At 42.8% G+C, this 12158-nt stretch overlaps 1 protein-coding gene across 4 annotated transcripts in view; it reads left to right on the top strand.

Annotated features, from left to right (window-relative positions):
• The window catches only part of FOXP2 (forkhead box P2), a 997693-nt gene that overhangs the window by 901277 nt on the left and 84258 nt on the right, over positions 1 to 12158 (top strand). For 3 of the 4 annotated variants that reach the window (XM_030215772.1, XM_030215771.1, XM_030215773.1), the window contains exon 12: positions 10240 to 10323. In XM_030215772.1, the coding sequence (XP_030071632.1) occupies positions 10240 to 10323 (84 nt within the window). Of the gene's footprint in view, positions 1 to 10239; positions 10357 to 12158 lie in introns of those variants that run through there. The other variant, XM_030215774.1, reaches the window with a different exon arrangement.

The following is a 12158-nucleotide window of genomic DNA, read 5'->3' as shown; positions in this document are numbered from 1 at the left end:
TAAAGGCTGCACGTAGATATTAAACAGAAGTGAAGAAAAGATGGACCCTTGTAGCATACCAAATTGCATAATCCTGATTTCTCATCTGTGGAAATAAGACTGTATCTTCTATTTGAATGACTTTTGTATTTCAGATTACTATCTCTTTTGATCTAATGGATCATGATTTGCTGTTAATTAAGCCTGGTCTGTTGGGGATTAATAGAACTGTGCTGGATTAGTTCACCATATTCTTGAGACAGCATTCTCTTAGAGTTAAGATGGACTCGGATTTGTCAGAGTCTTTGAATATGTTTACAGGTATGCCACAAGGCTCCCCTTTACTACCTGTTCTTTTTAATGTTTTTTTTTCTTTTTCATTCATTGGATCCATTTAATTTGGAATCTAGATTTGAAACCTTTTTATGTTAATGACAAATGGTAACATTTCATTGACAGGGCCACAGAGACGGGGGGCAAAATTCTCCGGGCCCGGCCTCCAAGGGGGGCCAGGCACCTGGCCTGGGATCTGTCTCCTGCTCCTATTGGGAACCAATCCCAACACACTGGAGCAGATTAGAGACAGACCGCGGCACCGGGCCTCCCTTGCAGGCCGGAGAGGAGCAGGCGCAGTGACGTAGGGGGCGGGGGCTCCCCATGTCAATGTGTCTGCTCCTCTCCGGCCTCCAAGGGGGGCCTGGTGCCAGGATCTGGTGGCAGCCCGAGTGAGGGGCAGCAGCTGCAGTCTGGGATGGGCCTGGTGGCTGCGTCCCGAGTGGGGGGGCCTGGCTCTGTTCTTTGATCATTTGGCAGATTATTTTAATTTAATTAGAGGATGGATGCAATCTATATAAGAACATAACTATTGCCATATTGGGTCAGACCAATGTCTATTTAGCCCAGTATCCTGTTTCCAATCAATAAAAATTTTGCGTCCAGTTTGGGTCTGAGACCTTACCGCCAGCCATTGACGTAACGGTAAAGTCTTACATAGTAACCGCACGGTAATGACCTACGCACGTCAAATGCCACTTGACGTGCATAGCTGACATGCGCCAGAAAATAAAATATATTTTTGGGATACGCGTAGCAGATGCTGTTCTTAAAATATCATCAACTACTGAAAATTCTACTACCCTGAAGAAGGCCTGCTGAGGGGAGGAAAGCTTCACTAGTGTATCTTACCTGCTGGAAATTGCATTCAAATTTTGGAAAAGGTAAACTTGGGGTTGAATAGGTAATTTTGTTGTCTTGTTTTGTTAAATTACTCTACTTACTTAGCAAAGTCAGTTTAGAGAATAGTGTAGCATTTTAAGTCCCTTTTAGGGTTTTATATAAGCAGTGTTTTAGAGTCTAGGTTAGTATTTTAGGTTGCATTTTATAGCTTGGCATATAACATCAGTTTGGAGCACAGATACCAGATGAGGTTTAATTCTCTCCCACCCCAAGTTTGATCATTGAATTATAGGCATGCTCAGCTAACCAACTGGCTGGAAGGAAATCCAATGCAAATGAGCTGCTTATTGTTAGCTCATTTGCATGTGATTTCCTTCATGCATGCCCATTTTTTTGAAAATCGGTAAGCAGAAACCGGGGATCTGTAAGAGAAAAGCGTGGAGTTAGTGCATCTGGGCCTCCGTTCCTTTTATCTTGCTGTACCATATGCCTGGAATAGACTTCCTGAGCCAGTATGTCAAGCTCCATATCTGGTCATCTTCAAATCTAGGCTAAAAACCCACCTTTTTGATTCTGCTTTTAACTCCTAACCCCTATTCACTTGTTCAGTACCCATGTTTTATCATTCCCACCTTAGTAATTCCCTTATCCCTTATTTGTGATGTTTGTCCTAATTCAATTGTAAACTCTGTCAAGCAGGGACAGTCTCTTCATGTTCAAGCATAGAGTGCTGCGTACTGTATGTCCAGTAGCACTATAGAAAAGATAAGTAGTAGTATAATCCCCCAGTGGAGTGCTGCTCAATGGAAGCTGTTTCCCAGATATTAATTATGCTTTATAACAGATAACTCCTGACATTGATCTTTTAGGACATTTTCATTTAGTCTCCTTCTGAAATGAGGAATAAACATCTAAGGACTTGCCACTCCCATGACATGTCTAGACCTCATCCCCTTGCCATTTGAATGCACTTGGGTATGATACATGCCTATCCTGGCTTTGTAAAATGGGGACCTTTATGAAAGATAAACATTTAAGTGTTGGTTCAAGCACAAATGGGGCTTATAAAATGAGAGCGCTAAGATGGGATTTTGTATAGTAACTTTTTCTTCTCTATTAATTCAATGTAGTTGGACCAAATGAAAGATTTAATGTTTAAATGAAATTGTATGCTGACTGAAGTGGGAATAGCTGTACACTGCCTTGAGTGCAGGGGTGTAGCCAGACAGCAGATTTTGGGTGGGCCTAAGCATCAAGTGGGTGGGCACCAACTTCCCCGCCCCCCCCCCAACACCAAAAAAATATCTCAGCTGGTGGGAAAATGCTTCTCTCTACCTTGGCAGTCTGCAGCAGGCATACGCTAAAAACTGAGCATGCACAGGTGCCAGTATCGTGGAGAGCAGCGTTTTCGTTACCATCAGTGGGAAGTCCCCACCACCAACTACCGCTAAACGTGTACTACTGTTGGGTGGGCCTCAGCCCTAAGTGGGTGGGCCCTGGCTAGGGTTACCATTTTGTGTCCTCTGAAAAAGAGGACACATGTCACGCCCCCTACCCCGCCCCCGTCACGCCTCATGCCCCGCCCCCTTTGGGTCCTTGTTCCGCCCCTATTCCCCGCCCCCCCCGTCACATAGTCCCCTCCCCCCATCACATACCACCCCCCCCCCCCCTCACTTACTATCTAGCCCTGGTGGTCTAGTAGCGTCTTCTCTTCGGGGCTGGAAAGATCCCCCTCTTTCCTGCCCGGAGCGCTGCCTGCCCTTGCCTGCTGCATCCTCCTCGGTCTGGCTGGGGATTCAAAATGGCCACCGAGAGTTGAAGCGGCCTCGCGAGAGTTCAACTCTCGGCGGCCATTTTGAATCCCCAGCCAGACCAAGAAGGATGATAGACAGGAGAGGCAGCGCTCCGGGCAGGAAAGAGGGGGCTCTTTCCTGCCCCGAAGACGTCACTAGACCACCAGGGAACATGGTAAGGAAGGGGAGGGGACGGGAGACCAGACCTACGGCGCCGATCGCCCGCCCACACGCCCACCGCACGCACGCGCCTGCCCGCATCCGCGCCCACGTTTGTCCAGAAATCCGGACAAACGTGGGCGCGGGCAAAATCTGCCGGACGCCCCGGACATGCCCTCAAAAAGAGGACATGTCCGGGGAAATCCGGACGAATGGTAACCCTAGCCCACCCATGCTCACCTGTGGCTATGCCACTGCTTGAGTGAATTCCTTCAAAAAGGCAGTAAATAAATCCAAATAAATAAATAAACCGTTCGTACTTATTTGTCCTTAGATAAAGCTGATATCAGGGATTTAGTATTATCAAAGTACCTTTTCATCCAATTCAAGATTTTGGTAATGCCGGTAAAGCAACTAAATACTCACATAGGGATAATTTTATTTTATTTTTATTTATTGCATTTGTATCCCACATTATCCCACCTCTTTGCAGGCTCAATGTGGCTTATAATACATCATGGATAGTGAAAAATAGAAGAGAGTAGACATTAGTATAACAGAAGGTTATTGGGTTACATGGTGATGGAATACATGATAGTAATAAAACAGAAGGCATTGATTTACATTTCTAGATATATATATAAGAGTTTTATATGCTTTGGTCTATGTGGTATATCTTGTCAAAGAGATGGGTCTTTAGTAATTTCCGGAAGTTGGTCCGTTCATAGGTCGCTTTAAGGTTTAATAGGGTGATGTCTATTATAATGCATTGTGGAGGCAATTTTATAACGAGCCACCTAGAATTAGGTGTCAGAGGCTCATTTGGTGACGTAGGAGCCTATTCTATAAAGGAAAGTAGGTGCCTGCTTTTCATGATAGAGTACTAGCCTAATGGGTATAGACATGAGCATGTATCCTCAATCTTGAGGGTCAAATTGTACCACAAATAAAACCTTTTTTTTCCAATCAAATTTATGAACATTTTTGAGGAAAAAGACCTCAGACACCTGTAGGACAGACTAAAATAAATGTCTATCCTTCATCAATTCCACTTTTCGTTCAATAGTCTCAAAAAAAAACTCCAAACATTCTTTTTATCTATGCTGGTGATTCTGGTACAAATTCATGGTAAGTGTTTTGTATTTAAAACATCAAACACATACATAGACCTGAAAATTTGTGCTTAGGTACTTATCTTATGTTGTTCAACCCTACAGGAGGGACACCATTTCACCTCTATTACTGGATTCCTCAGGGGTGTATATACTGGGTGTTGTTTTTCTCAGTTCATTCTCATCTGCAACAAAAACTTAATTTTAGAACCTGCAACATATAGACAATTCAATAACTAAATTTGCTTTTAACTTACTATTTTATTTATCTAGCCACATTCTGTCCCCTGACAGCTAAACTGGTGCTAATGCTTATAACAAACACTAGCACATACTCATTAGCACTGTTCGCAACTTCCTGTGATGTCACTCAAAGGGATTTCCTAATTTCCCCTTAATATATTAGCAATCTTTGCTGTGATGGAATACAGTTTGTGGCGAGGTCTCCAGAAGAAGCCATCTGCGAAACAGGTCCCCGTTGGGACCTCAGCTGACCTTTAAGAAGGAATTGTAATGCTGTATACTTGTTATAATGAACATAAAGGTCATCATTGTTTGAAGACTTGACTGTGCTGCCAGCTTTATATATAGCACAAATCAGCGTCCAAAGCTAAGTGCGGTTTCTCTATTTTTATACATTATACGTTTGGTAGTTCAGATTGATATGGATTAAAGTTTTGATGTTTTTGAAGCTAACAAACATTTTTGGAGGTTTTTAAACCCATGATTACAGCTTGAAGAATAGCAAGAAAATCTTCAATTGGAGCAGAGATTTCAAATTTTCAAACATACAGAGTTTAAAAATGGCAGAACAAACAATGCAGCTAATGTGAGGACTCATAGACCATGAGTCTAACAGAATATTTGAAACCTAAAGCTCTTTTAAGATTTTACCTCAGGAATATGGAAAGGCTCACCCTTAAAGGGGAGCCGATTACAACCGGGCTGAAGGCTCAGGAAGAATCTGGGGTGGGGAGGAGAGGGAGGGATGAGTGGGAGGGGATAGGGAGATTAAGAGATTGAAGGGTGATGGGAAAAGGGGCGGGTAGGGAGGAGGGGTGAAGAAGGGCTGTGAAGGGAAACACAGCGCCATTTGGATTGCAGCAAGCAGAGGGAGCAGTGTTGAAATTGGTGGAGCAGTGTTGAATTTGGTGTGGTATCAGCAAGCTATTACCCATTATCTGTTTGTGGCTTTGGGACAGTGAGGATAGCGCTTTCTGTATTTGTGCTGTGTGAAGCTGTCAGGTATAATGTGGGCAGCAAGTTTAAATTAAAGGGGAGAAGAGGAAAAAAAAAAAAAAAAAAAAAAAAAAACCTATTCATTGTATCTGAGGGAATATATAGAGGGTAGGAAAGGGTTATAGGGGGGGGCATGCGAGTGCTGGGAGTAGTGCTTGGGGGTTTTGGGAGCGGTTTCAGTGATTGGGGTTGTGCTATGGGAGTTTGGGAGCGTTTTATATAATTCGCGTTGCTGCTGCTGTGCTTTGAAGGGAAAATCTTACCGGAGTTGCTCAGGTCTCTGGTGCCATTTCAGGAGCCAGTTGTGTAATTCCTGGGGGCGCGGATCGGATAATATGGCAAACTGAGTTACTATGTATATGTTAATGACCTGTTGCAAGTTACAATACTCAGCAAAATGTTATGCCTGCATGCGGGCAGGATTACAGAACAAGATGGATACGGCTAGTCTCCTGGCTTGGACGGCCAGGGGGCCAATAGCTTTGGTTAAAGTGGTAAATGCATCCTTGTACGGGATGCATTTGATTGGACAGCGTGCTATAGCAGACAGCACTGAGGAGGAACAGGGTGCTTGGACGGCACAGCCTGTAGTAATATAAGCAAGAAGGGCTGTGTACTCGGAGGGAGATGTTTATCAAGGATGTTTACCAATGATTGTTTATGTGAAGGTTTACAATAAATAAATTTTGGGGACCTGGCTGCGGCCTAAATAAATCCACATTTGTTAAAGAAATTGGCTTCTGGTGTGGTGTTTGGATAGAAGGGGGTGACTGAGTGAATGCCGAATGCCCGTGTTGATGGAAAGGCTCACCCTTAAAGGGGAGCCGATTACAACCGGGCTGAAGGCTCAGGAAGAATCTGGGGTGGGGAGGAGAGGGAGGGATGAGTGGGAGGGGATAGGGAGATTAAGAGATTGAAGGGTGATGGGAAAAGAGGCGGGTAGGGAGGAGGGGTGAAGAAGGGCTGTGAAGGGAAACACAGCGCCATTTGGATTGCAGCAAGCAGAGGGAGCAGTGTTGACCCGCCCTCCCGCCCATGAGGTACAGGGAAAGGGTCGTTGTCGCAGCAAGGCATAAGCTATGGAACTTAGGTAACATTAGCGACGAGTACACAGCACCTCAGCGGATAATATGGCAAACTGAGTTACTATGTATATGTTAATGACCTGTTGCAAGTTACAATACTCAGCAAAATGTTATGCCTGCATGCGGGCAGGATTACAGAACAAGATGGATACGGCTAGTCTCCTGGCTTGGACGGCCAGGGGGCCAATAGCTTTGGTTAAAGTGGTAAATGCATCCTTGTACGGGATGCATTTGATTGGACAGCGTGCTATAGCAGACAGCACTGAGGAGGAACAGGGTGCTTGGACGGCACAGCCTGTAGTAATATAAGCAAGAAGGGCTGTGTACTCGGAGGGAGATGTTTATCAAGGATGTTTACCAATGATTGTTTATGTGAAGGTTTACAATAAATAAATTTTGCGGACCTGGCTGCGGCCTAAATAAATCCACATTTGTTAAAGAAATTGGCTTCTGGTGTGGTGTTTGGATAGAAGGGGGTGACTGAGTGAATGCCGAATGCCCGTGTTGATTATCTGAAAGAAACTGAGCAAAAAAAAATGATCTACAACTTATGAGTGTTGAACAGAAGTTGGTTTTACACCATCCAAAATGCAACTGCTCTAAATGAACTTTGCTGTTTCACTATCCAGCTCATTTTCAAAAGAGAAGGGCGCCCATCTTCCAACACAAATCGGGAGATGGGCGTCCTTCTATCAGGGCTGCCCAAATTGGCTTAATTGAAAGCCGATTTTGGGCGTCCTCAACTGCTTTCCATCGTGGGAACGACCAAAGTTCAAGGGGGCGTGTCGGCAGTGTACTGAAGGCGGGACGGGAGCGTGGTTAAGAGATGGCGTCCTCGGCAAATAAGGGAAAAAGAAGGGCGTCCCTGACAAGCATTTGACCAACTTTACTTGGTCCCTTTTTGTTCACGATCAAGCCTCGAAAAGGTGCCCAAACTGACCAGATGACCACCGGAGAGAATCGGGGATCACCTCCCCTTACTCCCCCCATGGTCACCAACCCCCTCCCACTCAAAAAAACATTTTTCCAGCCTCTATGTCAGCCTCAAATGTCATACCCAACTCCATCACAGCAGTATGCAGGTCCGTGGAGCAGTTTTAGTGGGTACTGCAGTGCACTTCAGGCAGGCGGACCCAGGCCCATCCCCCCCTACCTGTTACACTTGTGGTGGTAAATGGGAGCCCTCCAAAGCCGGCCTGAAACCCACTGTACCCACATCTGGGTGCCCCCCGTTACCCTTTAAGGGCTATGGTAGTGTTGTACAGTTGTAGTTAGTGGGTTTTGGGGGGCTCAGCACCCAAGGTAAGGGAGCTATACACCTGGGAGCAATTTGTGAAGTCCACTGCAGTGCCCACTAGGGTGCCCTGTTGGTGTCCTGGCATGTGAGAGGGGACCAGTGCACTAGAAATGCTGGCTCCTCCCACGGCCAAATGGCTTGGATTTGGTCGTTTTTGAGATGGGTGTCCTCGGTTTCCATTATCTATCGGCGAAAACCGAGGTTGGCCATCTCTAAAGTCGACTTAAATGTTGAGATTTGTCCATCCCCGACCGTATTATCGAAATGAAAGATGGACACCCATCTTGTTTCGATAATACTGGATGCCCTGCCCCTTCACCGGGCCATCCTTAGAGATGGGCGCCCTTAAAGATGGGTGCCCAGTTCGATTATGCCCCTCTATGTTGTCTGGGATAGAGGACTCAAAAGGAAAAAACAAAATCTGTACCTCACTGGCATACAACCTATAATGCTCACCAGGTTCTCACAGTCGCCAATACAAAGAAATCATATATAAATTAAAAACAAGGTTGAGAGGATTGATCCCTGAGGTACAACTGTCCCACATGGACACATATACAATCTGTCTGAGAGAAAAGACAAAAACTATCAGGCTTATTATCGAAAGAGAAGGGCGCCCATCTTCAGACACAAATCAGGAGATAGGCGTCCTTTCGGCATAATCGAAAGCCGATTTTGGGTGCCCTCAACTGCTTTCCATCGCAGGGATGACCAAAGTTCCTGGGCGCGTGTCAGAGGCGTAGCGAAGGTGGGACTGTGGCGTGCTTAACAGATGGGTGTCCTCAGGTTAGGCTTTAATGGTGGCAAGCAGAATGTTGCATTTTCAAAAACTGGAGCGCATTTAGCTGGTCGCTGAGGATAGATGAAGCGTCAACCCATGTATTAAAGACATTGTATTGAGGTGTAGGCACAAAATAAAGTCCCTTTTCCAAGACCTTAGTTTCTACTTTACTCAAAGATCTTTTTGAAATATGTATGATATTACTTGTTGCTTCTTTGACTTCCATTTTACTGGGACTAGCGAACCGCTTGCCCATCTGTTTTCTAGGACTGCCCACCATCGAACTATGTGCTATTGCATATAGGTGCCATTGTATAGAATGGTCTATAGCACGTAGTTGGAGTTTTTGGCATTTATGCACTTATGGACACACAATTACTATTTGTTTTCTTTTGTTTTTATCTTCTGGTGTAAGTGTGTTGTCTGTGTTCTGTTCTATCAAAATGATGGTGCTCTTTTCCTATTTGTTTTAGACTGTTCACCGCTCAGACCTTGCTGGAAGGGCAGTATAGCAAGTTTTTAAATAAACAATATACATATATGCTGGTATGCTAACCATGTATGTTTGCATTTGGCTTTTAAATATTAGTGCCTTCTTTATAGAATTATCCGCACAGTGCCACTGAAAGTTCTTTTAGACCTTCCCAGGACCATCCAGATAGTGCTAATGCAGAATGTGGGCATTCCACATAAGTCTGCATTAGCACTATCTGGAGCAATATTCAACTGCTGTCTGGATAAATTTAGGACAACAAATGGCCATCCTAATTCTGTCCATAAAGGTATATGGATATCTGATAAATATCACCAACTGTTCTGCAAACAGTGGCAGGGAATATATGTAAAATATTTAAATGCTATAATTGATGTTTTAAACACTGATCATGGCATTCGAATATTGAGCCAGCAATACATACTTATTTTTTTACCAATACTTAATGTTTCTGTAATAACTGTTTACCTTTTATGAACATTCTGCTATTTCATAAGAATCCAAGGGAAAATTTCAGCTGGTATTATGACCAATTATGCCTTTCTTGCTGTGTTTGACTACTAGAAAAGTAAAGTCCATCAGTTTGTAGGGAGACCCAGTGCAGTAGGTATGTCAGTTCAGTGGCAGAGTTCAGGACTTCATAGTGTCTGCTCTTTGATTCTCTGATGAATTAGATTGATGATGGCAGGTTGTAAGGGTCCTGTCTGAACCTCAGTGGAATAGAAGAAGTAGGTGGACAGTTTTGGCACTTCTGTTCTTTGAGGATTTTCACCCCTTCACAGCTGTTAACACTAGTCCATTGCTACCAGTGTCTATATGACTTTAAAGAGAAACTGAGAACTTTCTCATTTATGTCTGAAATAACTGTGACCTCAATTATTTTATTGACAAAAAGATACTTTGTTGTTTATGTTTTTCCCTGACCTTTAAACATTAAGAAGGAATAAAAGTTTGTCCCTAAACCAAAGTTGCATTTCTTCCCAGATAAGTTTCCACCGGTAACTGAGACTTTTATGTGCAAGAACCATTACTCCAAGACAAGCTCAATGATAAGATGTATCTTTGCAATAAAATAGCTGTATCAGTCATCTCTAAAATGCTTGTGATTTCACTCTTTCTTAACAGCTTTCTAAAGAACGTGAACGTCTTCAAGCAATGATGACCCACTTGCACATGCGACCTTCAGAGCCCAAGCCATCTCCAAAACCTGTAAGTGCATATTGCTTTATAAACAGTAAATAGGTCTACAAATCTATCAGACTAAGAAAATGAACAATTTAGTGGCAGTTGGAAAACAATGAGTATTATGAAAAATATTGCAATAAAATGAAAGTAAAATGTAATAGCTTGTCAAATTGTATGTTTCTTTAAAAGTAATGCTATCTTTTACAAAATCTATCCAATCTAAACCATGGGTGACACTAAACAAAGTACACCTGTAAGTGCACAAATTACTGCCTTGAAATCGAAACTAGAGAACATCTTTTTGTGATAAGTTTACAGATACAGCACCAAGACAAAATCCACTTTAGTCAGCTTGACATTTGCTATAGTTATCATCATACCAGGAACAATAAGCAGAAATCCTGTTAGTTAGAAAAGATGTTTGAAATGAATGAATCTGCCAGTTATTTCCATAAGGTTCTACGAAAATTTCTAAAGTGCTTAATCCCTAAAAGGTTAACAGAAACATATATAAGATCAGCCGATACCAGTGATTTGTAATTGCTTAATTACAATTAACTATTGGCATATTCCCCTGGATTCTATGTAGCGCTCCTTGCATTCTACACCAAAATCTGAGCAGATTCTATAACATTGCGTATAACTTAATTGGTTTAACAAGTCAATTAGCATTAGCAGCACTGAACAATAATGAGCATTAATTGACAATAATTAGAACCCATATGCACAAATCACTAAGCGTATTCTGTAATGCAGAGTGCCTACATTTTAATGCGCGCAGGCAAAAGGGGCATTGTTTTGGGCAGGGAAATGGGCAATTTATAGGCATTCCAAAATTTACATGCAAAGTTATAGAATATGGCCTAGTACACCTAAATCTGTGTGCCGGGATTTACACCATGTTTTCATTTGTGTAAATGGACATATATAGTTTTAGGCGCTGGGATATCAACTAAGCGTATTCTATATACCGCACCTAAATCTATGTGCCGCTTATAGAATACGTTTAGGTGGAAATCTTTTCCGTGCTGATTTTTAAGCACCATATATAGAATTTCCCCCATTATGCCTTCAAAGACCAGCAAACTTAAGTGTTACGTGCGGTAAGCCCTTTTCATAGGTTTATAGGAATAAATATTTTTAAAAAGAATGAATAGCTTTACACAGACAATACCAGTAACTACTTTCATTTCTATAGCTCTTTCCATGTAAAAGAGCCCCAGTGCATTCCACAGTAATAATAGTTCAGCAACATGCACAAAATCATCCCTGGGATGAAAAATATATCATTGTTTACGCCTAATGGGCCAAATTCTATAAACGGCAACTTAAAAATCGGTGCTGAAACACTATGCAGTTAGCATGATTCTATAAAATATGCCTAAAATTAGGTACAGTTTATAGAATAAGTTCACATGTCGTTCTTGAGACTAAAATTTAGGCACACTCATTTAGGCCTAAATACCTGCACCTCAGTTAGGCACAGATTGGGTGTATTCCATAATAGTGTGCATAGTTTTTTGAAAGGCCCACAACCCGCCCATTCCATGCCCATGACCTTGCCCCCTTTTCAACTGCATACATTAGAATTTACGCTCACACCGCGTTATAGAATATGCTAGAAAGTTGTGCGCACAAGTTCTAATTAAGGCCAATTAGTGCCAATAATGGGTTGTTAAGTACCAATTGCCAGCACTGATTGGCTTGTTAACTAAGTTACGTGAACAATTTGGCCATACAGCCAAATTAGCACACAGAACTTAAGGCGCCATATATAGAATTTGAGGGAATGTGTGTAGCCGCATACAAAGTGAAAAATGAAAGCAGCATGGGAAGTGAAAAAGGAATAGTGCAGTTAT

The sequence above is a fragment of the Microcaecilia unicolor genome, chromosome 10 (genome assembly GCF_901765095.1).
Source record: "Microcaecilia unicolor chromosome 10, aMicUni1.1, whole genome shotgun sequence".
Lineage (NCBI taxonomy): Eukaryota > Metazoa > Chordata > Amphibia > Gymnophiona > Siphonopidae > Microcaecilia > Microcaecilia unicolor.
The sequence above is the reverse complement of the archived record's forward strand: the minus strand, read 5'-3'. Positions and strand labels throughout refer to the sequence as shown.